The sequence below is a fragment of the Periophthalmus magnuspinnatus genome, chromosome 24, assembly GCF_009829125.3.
Source record: "Periophthalmus magnuspinnatus isolate fPerMag1 chromosome 24, fPerMag1.2.pri, whole genome shotgun sequence".
Taxonomy (NCBI): Eukaryota; Metazoa; Chordata; class Actinopteri; order Gobiiformes; family Gobiidae; genus Periophthalmus; species Periophthalmus magnuspinnatus.
The window spans coordinates 20,854,187-20,872,627 of record NC_047149.1 but is presented as its reverse complement, the minus strand read 5'-3'; the positions used below and the strand labels follow the sequence as shown (position 1 = coordinate 20,872,627).

The 18,441-nt window shown below is 41.2% G+C and overlaps 1 protein-coding gene across 1 annotated transcript in view; it reads left to right on the top strand.

Moving 5' to 3' along the window:
- LOC117392670 (neurexin-3b-like) overlaps positions 1–18,441 on the top strand; it is a 565,984-nt gene that overhangs the window by 539,277 nt on the left and 8,266 nt on the right. The window contains exon 23 of the mRNA XM_055232346.1: positions 8,532–8,610. Within this exon, the coding sequence (XP_055088321.1) occupies positions 8,532–8,610 (79 nt within the window). The remainder of the gene's footprint in view (positions 1–8,531; positions 8,611–18,441) is intronic.

Sequence of the window (18,441 nt, the reverse complement as noted above, 5' to 3'; positions counted from 1 at the left end):
GCAGCTTATTGATAGGGATATGGCCTAGTGCCATTGATTCCCCTTGTAATACAAGCTTCTCCCTTGTCGACCTGTCAAAGCCCAGATCGGACATGATAACGCGAGCATCAGACAGCCGTCAATAGAGGCTTCCGCAGTGGAGATGACTATCTTAGGGGATGGACTGAACCACAGATATGGAGAACGAGGTTAGTGGGAGTGACCTCTGATATCTGTCACTCAGGTCATTTCTCAAACTGATAAATAGCATGCTGTGTGTATTTCCATCAAACATGTGTAAATGTGTATAATATATGAGCAAGGTGACCACGGGGCCCCATGGGAAAATGCGACGCCTTTCACTTGTACCTTTGATTCGCCCTTACCTTCACGGCGTCACTTTGATCTTAGCACATGCACTACATTGGATATCCATGGCAACTGGCTGCAAGGACAAGGTGCTGCGGGAAAATTGATTTGTTTAGGGTTCAATCCCTTCAAAGCAAAGAAAAGTGTCAGGTTAGCCACTGCGAACGAGGCAACAACTACTTTTGATAGTGGTGTTTTTGGAAGAAGTGAAACTATATTTTTGAACGACTTATTAACAAAAGTGTAATTTTACTTGTAGAATTCATTGGTGGTTTTCAGATTGTAGGATGCGATGATGTCATACTCCAAGGTTTTGGGCAAGAGACAGTTTTTTCCGATTGACTACACTGTATTTCCACAACAGATCCATGAAATAAGACAAATGTTGAATCTGATAAATTCTTTTGGTGATTAAACTCTATAACTATAACGTGACCCTTGTAACTAGCTACAAAACAATCAACATTTTAACAATATTCTATTTTTTAGCTGCCTTATTGGCCTTTATAATGTTGTGATCTCGTCTGAAACCCAGTTAGCTTCATGCATTAAAGCAGACCTATTATGCAAAATGGACTTTTCAGAACTTTCAACCATGTTATAGTTGTTTCTTCTTCTCATTTACCCTCTTGAAGTTGTTCTTGGAGTGATTCATCCATTACCGATCAATCCCCGTTTTCATCGTCACCGGCATACGCCCACTGCTCTGTACTTACTTCGTTCTTCAGTTTTATTTTCTTAATCGATGATACGAGCAGGATTCGGCAGCATCGTGTAGTCATTTTGGTAGAAATGAAAAAAAAAATCGGCTACTCGCTAGTGTGATCTGTAGCTATGTATAGGATCAACAGCTGTACGGCTCTTTGTTGTCATGACGTTTACGGCGACACCAGCTCCCATTGGTCACCACAGCGGAAATCAGCAGACTTGTTTCTTTTATTAAGTCGTTTTACATAAATACCGCTAATTTAAGTTATAACGTAATGATCTATGGGTGTCATAGATTATAACTTCAGAGCAGACACAAGCACGATAGGTCTTTTTAAGCCATTTCCCTTTTTTTTCCCTCTTTCTCCCATTATCAAGTCTTCCTCTCCCTGTGGACTTGCAGAACACTTGAAGGTCATTTGTTATGATAAGCTCACGGTGCGTTCAGGGACATCCTCTTCTGCCCTCTTCATGATACGATACAGTTGTTACTTAACCATGTGTACCCTCTCACTCTTTTTTACCCTTTTCTCTCTTTTCTCTCACCTCTCCAGTCCACTCCGCGCTCATATTTCATGTCATGTTTTGTAACCCCGGGCCATGGCTGCGTTTTAGCCTTTCTACTGCCATGGCTGACCCGGGGGACAGCTGCAGACAGTGGCTTTCTACATTATGTCTTTTTCTCTATGGCTTTTGATGTGACTGCTCGCATGAGCATCACGACTCAACACAGGATTCAGCTGTGGTATAAGCAGCAGCTGGCTATCAACCCGTGCATTTGTTACAAGTGCAAAAGGGCTCTATGGAGGATATAGCCGCTTGCAAGAAGTGGGTTGAGGTTGTAGTTAAGACAGAGGAATGATCTGAGCATTCATGTTGAAGAGATTTGTTTTTTCTTTCTAAACGCAGAAATAAATAGACTGTTGGGTTGAACATGTGCTTGGCCGTCTTTATGTAGTTCGTGTGCCTCTTGGAGTAACTAAACGGCGGACTAGAGCAGGACCAAAGGACTAAACAGGGCAAAAAAACAGAACCAAACCAAGATAAATGTGAATGCAACCTTAGTCCAAGAGGAGTTGTGTATATGATGCAGTATGCCTAAGGGGCCCTTGTTTAATGTTAACGGAGCTCTACCCATTTTATAAGCCGTTCTTGGGGTTCAAATGAGACCTCTGTGGGCTGTCGTTACCTAATTATAAAGGATTTTTATCACCCGTGGACCATGAGGCAAAGCTGGTGCTCTGTTAGTATGCTATAGTTATTGTAAGCAGTAACGAGAACGGAAATCTGACCAACGAATCTCTGTCCAAAGATGTAGTTCCGTTTCATGTTTTATGTGTACTATGTCATTTTAGGATTGCCGAAAAAGCACTTTATTGAAATTTTGGCATTTTGAATCAGTCCAGTGACGGCATACTGTAAAGGAGTCAAAAGGTACAAGTAAAGTTAGTGAAACCCTGTATGTTTGTGTTGTAATATGTGCATGACTCAGAGCGCAGGCTAAACGGGATCATCAGCAGTTATGCGCACAGCCTTGGAATTTCATGGGATCGACTCTGGTGGAGGAAGATGAAGATTCACATATTAAATCCCTCCCACGCAGTAAGCAAGCTGTACTCACATCCGTGCACTCTTATAAACGATTTGTGGGGAATAATTACTCTAAAAAATTAAATCACTTTGCTGCCAAAATATATCCCACTCCACGTTATGGAGATGTAGTGAAAGAATTGGATTTCCCCAGCTGTGAAATCAGTTTTTGTAGTCGTGCTAGCCAACCGGATCCGAGTACCATACCGGGTTTTGTATAGGCACATATGCACTGTCTATGGCTTTCCACTCTATGAGGTTTTTACACTTACCGCATTGAGCTGTGTCGCCATATGTTATCACGGACACCCGAGATACGCTGCGCCACTCACTCCATTCTAGACCTAAACGTAGAAAAATGACTCCCCAAACCATTCACCGCAACCAATCGGATCAGAAGAGTCGTTAATATATCCGTGTTTATGAAAATGAATCAACCGCGTGGTTCGAGAGGGTCGCCAAATGTCAAACGGAGCCACGCGCGAAGCCCTCTTCAATTTCTCCGAGTGGATTGAAAGGTGGATGAGCACTTCTTTTCACCGAGAATGGTTTTTCAATCAAAGTAGGAGAGAGAAAATCATCTGAAGTGTTCGCGGATGCCATTTACGGTAAACCGGAAGATGTAATTCTGCGCAAAGAAACCACTGAGGAGCTATAAAGGCTAAAGGCCTGTGTTGTGTGTTATTACATTGATTAGCTAGCTCGCACGCGCTCGAACATCAGTAGCGCCGCGTCCGTCGCCTCTACACGTGTCCTCTCTCTACACCGCTGTCTTCATTGGTTTAAGTACTTATTGATTTTTCTGCGTTCACCTTAGCCCCACTCATGGAAATGTTTGGTACGGCCCTTTAATCAAACAGAGCAGACCTGTGAGGCTCCAGATGCAATGCTTGCACAATACCTGGCAACCCGAGCCTCCCAGGCAGCTCCCAGTGCTTTCACTGAGGCAACGGCAAAAGGAGAGCTCCAACCAGGTGAGGAATAATGATGTAGAGAGAGTGGATTTATCTTCAAACTAATGCGTATTAACTTCAACAGCAGCGGCTCCTGTTCGTTTGGAGGACAGCTAATATCATTAACTGCGTTCATCCGTTGCTTGTTTCAGTGTTTGTGGGCATCTTATTTTAAAGCCAATATTTAAAATGTTCTATATTTGTTCTTATTACTATCATTATGTCCCAGTTGATTCGCTCTTTGTGGAGAAGTGGCAGGTATTGTCTGTTTTGTTGATTATCGCAGACCAAACTCCAGCAGTCTGCAATTTGCCAGTACTTGACTCTGCTCTGTGTAATCTAGTGTCCGCCTGTGTGTTTCCATGGAGATGTTATTGCTTTGCCTAGAATGTTCCACAGTATAACCTGAAATTGATCCATGTTCAGAATATTCAATGATTGTTTTGTTTTATTTTTGTTCCTGAAAATAGTTTGGAAAATCTTACTGTAAGCTGGAAATCTCTACACTGATCCGCCTGTCGCTTAGGAGATGGACATATTAAATGCCATACTCTGAAATATTCCAGGTAAAGCAACATATCCATGGAGACAGGCAGGTGTCCCTTCACCACAAAAGTTACACAATCACCTTTAAGTAAAATGTGAGGTCCTTTTGTCCAATGTCTCTTTCTCATTGTGAAAGGACGAGTGTTCTCATATTCCCTTATTCCCATAAAATAGATACTGTACTTTGTATCTTTGCCTTTTTGCGGGCGATTGGATGTCTGCAGAACATCGTCCTCACAGTTGAACGCTTTGAGCACGATCACATTTCTACCACAACAAGCACATTTTACACAAGTGGACGAGATCCGCGAACAGAGCTGTGAAAATATTTGCAGCGAAATGGGGGAGGGAGAGATGGCGACATTTGGGTCTTGATGCTGGGTTATGTCACAATGGTCCTCAGTTTGAAACGACTGTAGCAGAATTTGAAGTAGATGGATCTATTTTTTTCCCTTCTTTTCCATTTCACTGCCTCCCACATCTGCCGCTTTCATCATAATAACAAGCAATAACCCCTCTTTCGGCAATAACCCAGACTTTTACACCCATAATGTGGCCTCAATAAATAATGTCATGTTTTCCGAGGGGCTGTATTTTTCAGCTATTTAGTCACGAGCATTTCGTCTTCTTCGCCTTCGCAGTAAATGGCATTGGAACACATTATGGAGTCATGAGATGTAGTGAAAATAACAGCCTTTGTGACTTCTGATTACACTGTGAAGACATCAGCGAAGTGACAGGTCTGTTTGGGTAAGAGGTTATAGAGCGTGTACTAGCTAACAACTATATATTATACAGGCTATGATGCAAACAACAGAGCAAATACAATGAACTTTAGAACAGGAAATGGGTTTATATATATATATATATGGATATGATTTTTTGCAGTTTTGATATTAAATTTAACTTTTCTGCATCTATCCATGGAGATGTTATTATTTTGCCAAGAATATTTCACTGTAAAAGTATCAATCTCAACGGAGACATTTAGGGCATGAAGCCAGACAAAGTTGCAGGTCAGATCTGTGGAGAGATGGCCACGCTAAGAGTAGAAAGGCGTCAGTGGCTTTCAGTGCATTTTTGAGCTATAAAAATGTTGCTATAAAAACCCAGAATGATGATATATCTCTGTATTTTTTATACAGATTGATATCAGTCTGGTCCACACGTCCTCAGCTGTGTCTCAAGTCTGGTCAAACGTGGTCGTCCAATCAGATCAGGTTTTTTTTCGGTGACACATGTGAAACGAAGGAGCTCATTGGTCACCGATGATTTACAAATAAATCAAATTTCTCCCACCTCAGATTAACAGTTTAGTGCTTTGGTAATTGATTCTGCAGAAATCCATGATGTTTTTCCGCCCCCTGTGATATTGTTTCCTTTATTTTCTCTCATATGGACAGACCATATGTGTCCCTGATTGGCTAATCCACCTGTCAATCACACCCCTTTTGAGACCAGACTCACATCTTCATAAAGTACTGAAGAAGTGTGTATTCTGGAGGCAAATAAAAATGTGTAATTGGATAAAATGAATGATAACTTGCAATATATATACACACAATGATATACAGTAGAACATGCCAGTCCAAGCAATAAAATCTCCATGGAGACGAGCATGTAGCGGGCAAGTAAAGATACATAGTGCACCTTTAAAGGGCCCATATTACACTATTTTCTGATCTATGATGGATGTTGTTATCTGTTTAGTTTCATTCACACATGTTTAACACATAAACCCTGCATATTTAGGCTGCGTTCTCTCAAACAGAAAACACTCCGTTCCACCTTGTGATGTCATGTGGTGATACAGGAAGTGCTCCACTGTGTTTTCAAACTCCATACACCTTCACTAGATTTATTTGGATTATTTCAGCCCATGTACTGAACTAAAAGTAAAATGTTAACTTGAAAACTACTGCTTCATGACATCACGAAGTCGATCAGAGCATTTTGAGCTTTGGACATGTAAGAAGACTAATAGTAAATTGTTACTCAAACATGTGAATGAAGCAAAACACAACTCCAGATATGTTTTTGAGGAGGTAACAACATTATAACATGGCTTAAAGAGTCAATTTTACATAATATAGGACCTTTACAGACAGTACAATGGAATATGATTGGGCTCTCACGAACGGCACCTCAAAGGCCTGAATAATCGTTATTTTCTAACTTGTGTTTGTACAGTCGAAGAGTTGAGAAATTGCCATCACTGTACCACACATCATAACCACATTTAGCCCCCAGAATCCTCTTCTAATGCACACAAAGCCTTTCTCTCCCGCCTGTTGAAAGCTGCTGCAGTGAGAGCATGTGGGGTGCGTTTCATTAGTCTGTCACTGCGCATGATATTTAGAGCCGAGTCGCCTGGGCCAACGCTGGAAAACTCAATCAGCACTCTTGATTTCATAAGCCCAAAGCAATGACAGGGCTTATTTTATCGCCACGGTGATTCATTCTAATAAACGCTAGCTGCCCCTTCACACCACGCCTTGAAATACAACCTCACCCTCCCTACATCACCGCTACCGCCAACAACCACCAACCACGAAACCACAACCCAGCACCAGCCCCTCCTGTCCTCCTTGGGTCGACCCGAAGAAAAAGCCATGGCTAAATCAGAATTTTCAGGGCTGGAAGATGTTTAATGCAGTGGAAGATTCCATTCTCAGCGATAACGTATCAATAGTGACAAGCAGGTAGCGAGGCCTTTACCAGAAACGTTCCAAAGTGCGTCTTTAAAACTGGTAAAATGGAATAGTTTCTTTCTTCGGTCTTAGAAAAAGTCAAACACATACCGTGACCGTTTTTAAATACCCAGTAGGTATGAACGTTATAATTCCAGACTGAAGTAATTAGGTTTGGTAATGGAGGGCAAGAAACTGTTGTTCTTATTCCTGGGATTTAGTTTCTTGGGGAATTACGCGGATTTGGGAATTAGATTACCATAACTCCTTAATAGGTTTTTATACTGATACCAGCAAGACGTTTGTGGTTGTCACATCTCCGTATAGGCAATCAGTAGCTGCGAACTTACTCGTTTTGCCCATAATTAATGTAATAAAAGAATCATTATCCTTTAGGGAAATCCACGTGTTCAGTCTTTATTGTTTTGAGTAAGTTGGCTCTAGTCTCTCAGGATTTTTAGGGTATTTGACAGTCCAATATTTTGTCTTATTTTATCGCCACGCTGATTCATTCTAATAAACGCTTGCACCACGGCTTGAAATACAGCCTCACCCCCTACATCACCGCTACCTCCAACCGCCAACCAGCCCCTCCTGTCCTCCTTGGGTCAACCCGAAGGAAAAGCCATGCATGGGGTGGGTGGATAAATCAGAATTGTCAGGGCTGGAAGCTGTAGATAATCCATTGCTGCTGGTTCATGTTTAGCACCCCCTCCCGCCTCCGCCCCCGTCGAAGCTCGCACCCCTCTAGCACAAATCTGAACCGGTGCTCGCTTGCTATAGGTCCATTGATTGCGAGACGAGAGCGGCGATAAATAAGGGGAGGCACGGTGCGCGGGGTGAAGGAAAACAATTATCGGTGGAGGTGGAAAGCACATAAAGTGAAGAATGATAAACACTGTGAAATATGATGGACTGCTGGGTGATGTATGGAGGCCAGGGGACAAGCGGAGAGGCCTGGCCCGGAGCTGATATCCTTGAGGGGAGATGAGCGCTGCCTCTCCCCTGCCTCAGAGCTGAGACGAGGGGCAGTGTGGAAGAGGAGTGGACCGCAAGATCAGCTGTAGGACAGTTAGAAGTTGGCTCAAACGTTGATAGAGAATGACTGAACAATCGGAGCATTTTTGAGTGCTCAGAGAAGACTAGTTTAGGTAGTATTGAAGAACATTTGAGATATACACGTAATTTAACACACATGTATTTGGGGTGAATTGAATAAACTTTTTGGTAGTATTTTGCACTCATAATTACATCTGGGTTTTTTCGTTATGAACCAGAATTGTAGTTTTGTTGTCGTTTCTATATATTCAGGCTTTGGATTGGTTCAGTATTCTCTATTTTCCACACTAATTGTAGTATGAGTATCAAGTTTGTCCTCTGGAGCTTGAACCTGCGACCTACTGCTCCACCACCACATCGGGGAATATGAGCGCCTAACAGGACTCGAAAATTGTATGGGTGATGTCTCATGGTGCACTTTGAGCTTCTTTATGACCCATGGCTCAAGAATCGCAGCAAATGTAGAGACTGAAACAGGGAGTTACCCAAAGATGTGCCTTATTTTACATGTTGGCTATAGTTTACAGTTTTACAATAAGGTGCCCCTGATTACCAGAGATGGAGGGGGCCATCATACACATAACGTAACACATAATCGGCTAACCTAACCTAACTGCCTGTATTTACATTTCCACAGACGACAGACGACATCGTTTCTTCGGCGGAGTGCTCGAGTGACGATGAGGACTTGGATGAGTGCGACTCAGGACATGCAGGTGGGATGGGTGTGCCGCCCTGTGCTTGCTCTCTACTTGGTCTAGTTCTCCTTCTTTTCTTTGATTTGCTGCCGAGGAGTCTCTCCTCTTAGCATCAGGTCCCATGGGAGCTTCAAGTGTAACTTCAAAAGACCCCTGCTCTGTAGCCACTGTAGTTTTAGGGTTATTTTAGGGGAGCAGTGGGTATAGAATATAGGAAAGTGAAGCAGACACTTTTGGAGATGGATGCATTGACATGTGAAATAGATGCATTAGCGTAGCATATTGAGAGGAGATGTCTAAAAGCGTAGGCGTCAGTGTAGATCTACAGAAGTTTGGACCAGGAATGAGTTTTTACTTTTAGATTATACAATTCTGACAAGTTCTTATATTGGAAAAACGGAATTAGAAGCAATTTACGTACATTGCTTTTTGGCCACACATCAAGAAGATTGAGATCATTGAGGCTGAGGTCATTTTACACCATATTGACAAAGTATAAGTATTAAATAACACCCCTTTGGCCCATAATTACTATAAGAAATAACTGGTGATTATCATTTTTGTAGAACTGTAGGGACATATATGTGTGAAGTCTGTATAAACGTTGTAATAGTTTAACTGGATAGATTCCCTCTTAGCACGTTAGCAATAGTCCCTTCCCTCATATACCCTTCTAAGTTAGCGTTCCAGCTCTGAGAAATGCAAGTTACACTTAGCTATGGGGCCACTGGTCGCAGACATGAGCGAGCATTGATACTAATTTTGTTCTCTCAGCATTACGTCGAGAGCCAAACTTCTCAATTAGTATCAAGCCTCATGTCGCCTGCACCGATGCTTCAAAATGTATCCGTCTTGTACCTGGTTGACCTCCTCTTGCTGTGTGCGTCCTTTTCTGACAGTGGATACATTTTGAGATTCTTCCGAGAGCAAAGATGCTTTCAGCCAAGATACTGTGATATGTAGCAGACTATATACCTGCAACAGAGCCTCTCCCCCTCTCCTCCTCCTCTCTACTCTTCTCTTGTTTGTACCTCTGTTTTTCCTTTCCGTCGGAGGCTTGCCCTACCTGAAACATTCTAATAGAGAACAGATATCCTCGAATTTCTGTGCACATCGTATCTCTCTTCCCCCCTTCCCCTCGCACACACACACACAGATACACACACAAACACAAACGCACAGCGGCCCGGTCACTTTGTGGTTGGATCAAAGTGAATGACACGATTCACGGTCAGGGAACAAAATAAATGGTATTGCTGACAACGAAAAGGAAGTGTGGTTTTGAGGAAACTTGGGTTGGCCTCACGTTCGCTGCCAAATGTAATCCAGTCTGCTGAATCAAATACACCCAGAGAGTACAGACAGGTCGTGTAATATTAAGCAGTCTCCAGTGTTTGAAATGAAATACATTTTTTTTTCAATTGGAACGTCATCTGACCAGTGGTGAAGGAAGCACTTAAGTAAAAGTACAGATACCGGAGTCAAAAAATACTCAGGTAAAAGTATTTTGTGCCTATTTTGCGATCGAATAAAACTTGAAATGTTGTGATTTTGTTAAAGACATGTGCTGAATTTTGCTCAACAGAAACGATTGAATCAAATAGAAAAATGGCAAGTTTTTTCTGGCTCTTTTTCTTCATAGTTGGAGCAAACAAAAATATACAAACGTGTTAAAAATAAACCCTCAGCCATTTCAGCAGATCTCAAACAACTACAAAAATGCTTTTAGTTTTGAGTCCTGTTGAAAAATATTGTGCAGTAGAAAGTACAGATACCTGCTTTCAGATGTAGTGAAGTGAAAGTAAAAAGTATCCATTTAGAAATCTACTCAAGTATAGTACAGATACCTAAAATTTGTACTTAAGTTCAGTACTTAACTACTTTTACTTCATTACGTTCCACAACTGCATCTGACGTTCAAATTATTAAGTAAAATATTGATATGGCCGTATATTGTCACAGACCTCTTGGTAATACAGGTATAAATACAAGAACGCTGCATTGTACTTTTACACCGATCACTTATAAATGGCTTCGTAGTTACACTTAAGTTGGCGCATTAAGCCTCATACACTGCTGAACTATTCGTAAATCACTTGTTTAATGATAAGGGCATTGTGGATCTGACATTTCAATGCGTTTTCTTGCCTATAAAAAAAAATCTAAATATCAATTATAATTTCAGTATTATAAATATATGTATTTATTCCACATATCTGTTGGTTTAGCAGTATAACACACTGGATCTTTCTCTGTACACTGTATGTCCAGTATAAACTAGCTTACCCCGTGAAAAGCCTTCTCCCTCAGGCCCCGTGTGAATCATTAACAGCCGAGACTATTTGATTGCCTCACTGTCCTTCAGAGCGCCATCGCAGCGAGCTAATTGACGTAGCATTAATCTAGCTAAATATGGCTGAGCTTAGCACCTAGCATATGTCCACTTTTCACAGCCCATAATCAGGCTCCCACAATGCCCTGCCCTTTCACTTTGGTTATCAGCGCTCACACAGCCCCAAGGATAATCAACCCTGTGTTTATATGGACTGAAGCTAGTGCTGAAATTTTAATATTCATACTGCAGTGTTCCTCATTTATTTACTTTGAGGTCTTATCAAAACACAGTGGCAATTGTTCCTTGAAAATTCTGGCCATGTTTGGCTCCTTGTACTTTGATGTAGGCACAAAGTCATTTTCCCCAGTGTTAGGTGCTTTATCTTAGAGCACAAATGGTTTTACTAATTTGAAAATAGACGCAGCGTGTTTTGGACTGTTAAAGGCACAAACCCAAGTGTTCTCAACCCAATAGAGCAGCAAAAAAATGTTTTAGCTTTTTTCAAAAAAGGCCTGGAGTGCTATGGTACGGGTAATCCAGCACAGATCTACTGAACTGTTCTACTGAAGTGGTTCATTGAGTTAGTAATCATCTCAAGGCTTTCGTAATGCTATCCGCTAAACAAAGTTGTAAAAAACACAGTTACAGCTTTCAAATATGTAGGTTTTGAGCTAATTTGCATCTAGAAGCTCCTAAAATGTGACAAAATCACATCAAACTTTATTTACAATGAAAAAGACCATAGTGGCTACATTGGGTGCCATTCCTTTTGCAAATATTTTTAAGCGTCTTGCTTGTGGACACAGCAAAAAACATGCAAATTTAGATGTGCTGACCCTCTGGTTGGTGGGCAAACAATTAACCCACATGTGCCACTGTTGCCTTGATAATTACATGTTTGATCAGAATTAATTTGCATAACTTGTCCAATGTCAGTGTAATGATAACACAAGCAGGTTAGGGTGAACAGTAACAGTAATGTCTCTATGTTGCTTAGAAAAAGGAATGTTTGGGATGCAACAGTACTCTATATACTACTACTATACTGAATTTAAGAAGTAAATAAACTAAAGAAACCTGCTGCCTAAATACGTAACCCAAACAGAGAAGCCAGTGTAAATAAAAAGCTATGTTTATTGATAATTCCTAAGCAAACCGTATGTTCTTCTGAGGCCTAAAACTGATTGAAATTACATTTAGAGATCGACCAATATGTTTTTTTTTCATGGACAATACCAATACAGATTGTTTAGAATCCAGAGAAACTGATGGCCAATAAGATCCGCTTATGTTTTGGGCCAATATGTAGGACTGATTTGGATTATTTTCCCCAAATTCTGTCTTTTAAATTTACTACAAACTCACCCACAGCAATTTTTTACTATAAACTTATAAGAGAGCTGTAGACACGGTTATGTCTTTGCACTAAAGTGTTCAAATAAAGTGTTATGTGTACATGCCGTAGACTGTATAAAGAAGTGGACTAAGTGAGTGTGACGTCACCCATAGTGTTCGGCTCCAGTCAAATGAAGCTCATCGAGGCTAGAACAGTTATAGGGCGAATTTGGAGCCGAATTGCATATTAGGAATCATAGTAACCAAAGAGCCAATCCGGAGCGAGGTGGTTGAAGGTAGCGCCCCTTCCCACCTGCAACGCTGGTTTAGAAGGGAGCGGGTGCTTAGCAACACTTTCAATCAAACCTGTTGCTAAGGCTCCTCAGGGAAAAAGGCACTTGATTTGTCTGTTATTAATGCTCATATCTTCAGTGAAGGATATAATAGCAAAATAAAAACACCAGGATCACGTAGAGCGGGCTAATACGAACATTTTAAGACCAAAATGATGAGTCTGACAGCAGTATTTACTCAGAGAGGGTCGACAGTTTCCCAATGTAAAGTGAATTGGAGCCAGAGTCGTTGGAGCTGGAAGTGCGCCCACGAGCACTTCTTATGTGGAACACGCCAGCTAGCAGGTTAGCTATGTCCATTTACATATACAGTCTATGGTGTATCCTGTAGGCAGCAGAAATGAAATGAAATATCGGCCTGTGCTGGAGATCTAAGCCCGACAGTCGATCCGCTAAAAGTGCAAAGTGCAAATATCGGCCAAATATATTGTTTGACCGATATATCTCTCATTATATTAATAGGATTTGTGAGAAAACTGTATCTTTGCATCCCTAGTACAACTAATAATCAAAACAATCTCCATTATGAACACGTTTACGAATTTGAACTTGGGGACACGATCCGAACAGACCCGTACCATAGCACTCACTGTAAAGCTGCTAACATGTCGACGTTCTGTACACACACACTCATACACTGTACATCCTCCATGTTGACACAGAAATTCATCTCCTCATTATTTGCCCTGCTTCCTGTCGTTCGAGGTTTGCATGCCATGACTTTTTTGTGTTGCTTTTTCTTCCTCTGTGATTGCACATTGAACATCTCTCTTGTGTGGTGGTCCCGATCTGATACTCGGGTCCGGTTTTCTGATTTGTTTTCATATTTGGGTGGGCTTGAGTGCTTGACGTGGGGAGGGAGGGGTGTGTTTTTTTGTTGTTTCGTTTTTATTTTATTATTTCATCACCATGTCTCCATCATCGTCGTCACCATCTTCCAAGCAAGGATAGAGCCGCTCCTCCCGTTTTTGCCTCATCTTGTGCCGCATGAACTTTTGGTGGTTGGAAAAAATTTTCAAAGCCCCGCCCCTCGCCCCCCCCCCCCCACGCTCCCTCATCACGATCATGAAGTTTGTGTTTTATGGCTTCAAAAAGAGACCCCTCCCCTTACCATCACGCCACGCCCCCTTTCCATTCGACCATATAGGGAAATTGAACGGCAACAAAATCTTTTCTTGCCATCACCCCTTATTTTGGCCTCAAGAAAGTTGTGTGTGAAAGAATGACCCCTCGTGTACCTCCCCCCCCGAGTGACCCCGCCTCCTTTCACGTGCCCCGCCCCCTTTTCCACTCCTCCATCCCACCCCAGCACCCTCCTTCGTTCCTACTTTCCTTCCTACCTTCCTCCCTACCGCCTTTTCTGCATATACATGTTTGTTTGAATTGCGGATGGCATAAAAAAGACTTTTATTGCCACAAAGTATATCTGTTTTTCTATTCTATCTGTTGCTCCAAGTAGAAGGTATTTGTGGCATGCGATGTAACTGGACTGTACCTTTTAGCGTATAGCGTATACCTCCCCGCCCCTCCTTCCCAACCCACTTACCCCTGTTGCTTTAGCATGCACTTGATTGGCAGCCATTTTGTGTGCTACTCCACCCATAACCCCAGCTGGCTTCTACTACATGTCAGTGTGTTGCAAGGGGCTACGCGGGGGTCCAGGCCCACCGCTGTTCCCCTCGATGTCGAATGCGTCTCGTGTTTTTTTTGTGCCGCTGCTTGCTTGTGTCCTGTCAGTAGCCAACAAAGCAACTACGTCTGTTCGCTGTGTGTTGGTTGTCTTCTTCTGTGTTTGTCTGTGTCTTAAATACAACTGTTAATCCTTTCCACAATGCCCCCACCCCCCGGAGTTCCACAAGAGGTCGATACTGTGCAGAGATGTGACGGATGCTGCTTTAAAATAACAGTAGAAAGAAACGGATATCGTGAAAATATCTTAATCGCAAGCGTATACAATGCATTTCCATATTGATGCTTTAAACGTAGCAGTACCAGCTTCACATCGCTAATCCTACACACGTTTACGCTAACCATGGCTGACAAGAATCGTATTATCTTTGACCTTAAAAGATGTGACTCTCTTTATAACATGTCTATGATGATTATCCCTTGATTAAAGACACTATAACTAGAGGCGAACGCTGTTGCTAACCAATTAAATGCCATGAGCCCAGGTTAGTAATAGTCTGTATTCAAAACAGCTTAATGGAAGTACCTCTATCCACTGGTGGAAGAAGTACTCTTAAGTAAAAGTACTGATTCAGAAGGAAAAAAATAAAAAGTATCACATGGAAATAAGACAAAATACTCATTCAAAAATTTGTTTCTGGGTAAAAAATGATTAACAAGACAAATGTAGTCGTCATTTGAGCTTTGAAACAACTCGTTCAAGTTCAAGTATTTGTCATTTTATTTAAATATTTTGATGGGAAATAGAACTCAAAACCGTTAGTTATAATGTCACCATGAAAATCCAAAAAAAAGTAATCCCTCAGCCAGTTTAGCAGTTGTCAAAAGTGTTAGGAAGATTACTTAAAAGAATGTAGTAGTGGAGTAGTAATTACAGATACTTGCTGTTATATGTCGTAAAGTTAAAGTATGCACTGTAAAATCTAAATAAGTAAAGTACAAATGCCTAAAAATTGTACTTAAGTAAGCTACTTTACTTTCACTGGTGTACTGCATGTAAATCCCCACTCTCTGGCTCAGAAACACAGTCTCTCAATGATAAATACAAGAACACTATGCCAATTTATGATTTCATTTCACAGTGATTAACGGTTTTGGAGCTTGTCATTACCGTGTAATCAGAGCAATTCTATGATTAATATACAATTATGCTCTCATAATTGATCCAAATGATTTCCATAAATCTGAATATTCCACTACGGAACACATCAAACTTTTCCCAGCGGATTTAAAGCAAAGATAACTCGCCACTCAAATGGGCACAGTTGTCATCGGGAACATTTTGACCTAGCGTAGGTGGAACAAATACTGCTAATTACATCTTTAGTTCTGTTGTTTTGTGTTGGGAAAATTGATGTCCTCTGTCCTCTCGCTCTGCTCTGTGTGGGAGCCATCTTGAACAACAGTCCTTTTAGTTTTACATCAATAGGAATCATTGGAGTCATTCTGAACAACAGCGGGACTGCTCATCATCTGGCCAGCGCCAAATAGCCGCCCGACGCCTGCGTTTTAAATAAACTCCAACACATTTGCATCTTAAAAACATTTCACGTCAAGGAAAAGCGGCTGTAAAGTACCACACTGGCATCTCTAGTGCCAATCTTTTCCGTCCTCATGAATTAATCAACTAAATTTTATGCAACTGTTGGTTTGTTTTGGGGTTTTTGACGCATGCCCAACTTTCGATAACATCTGTATATAAATTTTAATAGGATTATGCAAAACGAATATTTCATTCCCGCACTCAGAGGAAAGGGTAGGAGATAAGAAAGTAGCTAGTCAACAAAGTGAAGCATTAGAGAGATTTCCCAAATGTAGCTATTATTAGGAAAGTCTTAATTTGGCAGGTGCATTGAAGCGACCAAAAGCCATCTTCACATAGCCTGGGTAGAAGAAAGTACACCGCGAAAGATGATTCATTGTTTCGTTTTTGAAGACAACACTTCAATTCTAATCCCACTGTCTGTTATTCTACTTTTAAGCAAATAGTTGAAAAGAACACAAATATTTAAATGTAATAAATAAAAGACTTTTTTTTAAAAGGGATGATCTGAACTACTACATTTTTGTCAAAAGATAGTAAAAGGTGCGCTATGTAACTTTTCTGATAGTGTGTGCCACCTGCTTGTCTCCATGGAGGTCCTATTTAATGCTCTACTGTGGAACATTCAAGGCAGAAAAATGTAATTATCTTGATTAGGATAAAATATTCTATTACAGGTGCTTCTAATCCTCAATATACCTTAAAAAAAACATGTTCGTACTGTGCCTCTCCACCGATTCGAGATCAGAACTTAACCTGGTGGCATTGCCTGTTGTCTCCATGGAAACATATGTTCAATGCCCTACAGTGGAGCATTCTAAGCAAGTCCAGTGGGTAGTAGGCCATTCATCAGATAAGTTACGCAGTGCATCTTTAATATATTTTGAATTACCACAATATATTTGCCTGGGATCCAGAATACACACTTCTTCAATACTTTACAAAGATGTGAGTCTGGTCACCGGTGAATGTCCTCGTTTTCAAAAGGAGGCGTGATTGACAGGTGGATTAGCCAATCAGGGACTAGCATGGTCCATGTTTATGAGAAACGTATCACAAGGGGCTAAAAAACATTGAGGATTTCTGCAGAATCAATGGCCGAAGTATTAGTTTGTTTTATCTGAGGTGAGATAAATTAGATTTTAATAGTAAATCAGAGGTGACCGATGAGCTTCTTTGTTTCACGTCACTGAAAAAAAACAGATCTGATTGCACGATCGTGAGACCAGACTGAAATCAAGCTAAATAAAAACAGCCTGCACTTTACCATTGCTCTTGAGTCTAAACGGGTTGTATATAGTCTCTGTCCCATCATTGGTTGATTAAGTGGGCCATACATCTCCGCACACGTGTAACCACTCAAACCGTCAGCGCACATTACCCATCCTGGAAGTCACAAATCTGCAGCTCATAATAAAATGGACCGTCTTTTGTCATGTGAGTTCTCCATTATGAAGAGCGCGGTAGACAAGTGTATTTGGTTGGGCGTGAGCTATGATAGGCATGGATCAGCGGGTCTCCTCTTCCTTCCTCTCCGGTTTCCGTCAAGCCCCATCAGCCGCGGTGACACCCCAGCGCAGCCCTCAGATCACTTTAAAGGTTATCCAGCTGACACACCTAATAGCTGCGCACCAAATGGAGCGTCTGACAGGGCCCTGAGTCGCCACGCCTGGTACAAGATGCCAGTTTAATATGGCAGAGTGCTCCCCTCCTGTGTCCCGCGGTGATGGAGTAGGCTCCTAGTAGGACATGCACTTTGGTTTTCTGCAGGGGTGGGTGATATTGACGAATGCAGTTCTTTTCTTAGTTTTTTTTTTCATTATCCTGATGAGATAATATAATAGCATTCCAACCCACATGGAACTTTACCTGAATTTTACTGTCTTAAAAACGTGAAAAACAGAACTAGAACTAACATTTTAAAGGATTTGCAGCGGTCCAAAGATATTCCTCACTTGCCTTATGCTTTCCGAACATCGTAATGATTCACCGCGATGAGTTTATAAGCAATTTACATGACTTTCAGAGACTAGGTAACAACATCTAGCATGCTAACGCACACTTCTGATTATCGGACAGTAAAACATTTTATAATTAGATTTGGACGGCACTGGAAATAAAGACACCTGTATTTGAATAAACGCAATTTAAAACATTGTGGAAGATTCCAACCAAACGAAGAGCACTCACATGAGACAAGCAGGTCCATCGGAAAAGTTACATAGTGCACCTTTACTTTCTTGAAAAAATAAGATGTAAAAAGAAGCACAAAAAGGCACACATAATTACTTTTCTCTTAAACTCTTAAAATTTTGGTGCAGATTTATGGTTGATTTGGAAAATTGGTTGCACAGTTATATTTCCAATTCGGCAAATCCCCCAAACAATTTTCTCCATTCTCTTGTAGATGTTATATTACCCAACTCTAGTTTTCTCTTTTCTCTCCAGGCAGCAGTGAATCTCCCATTTGCTCAGGCTGTAAATGAAACATTATCCAACTTTTTGAGGAAAGAAAACGAATGACTGTCCATCGGTTTAAAATCCAACTTCTCTTAGCCTGTTAGCTAGCATGTGTGCAGTGGAGATAAGATGAT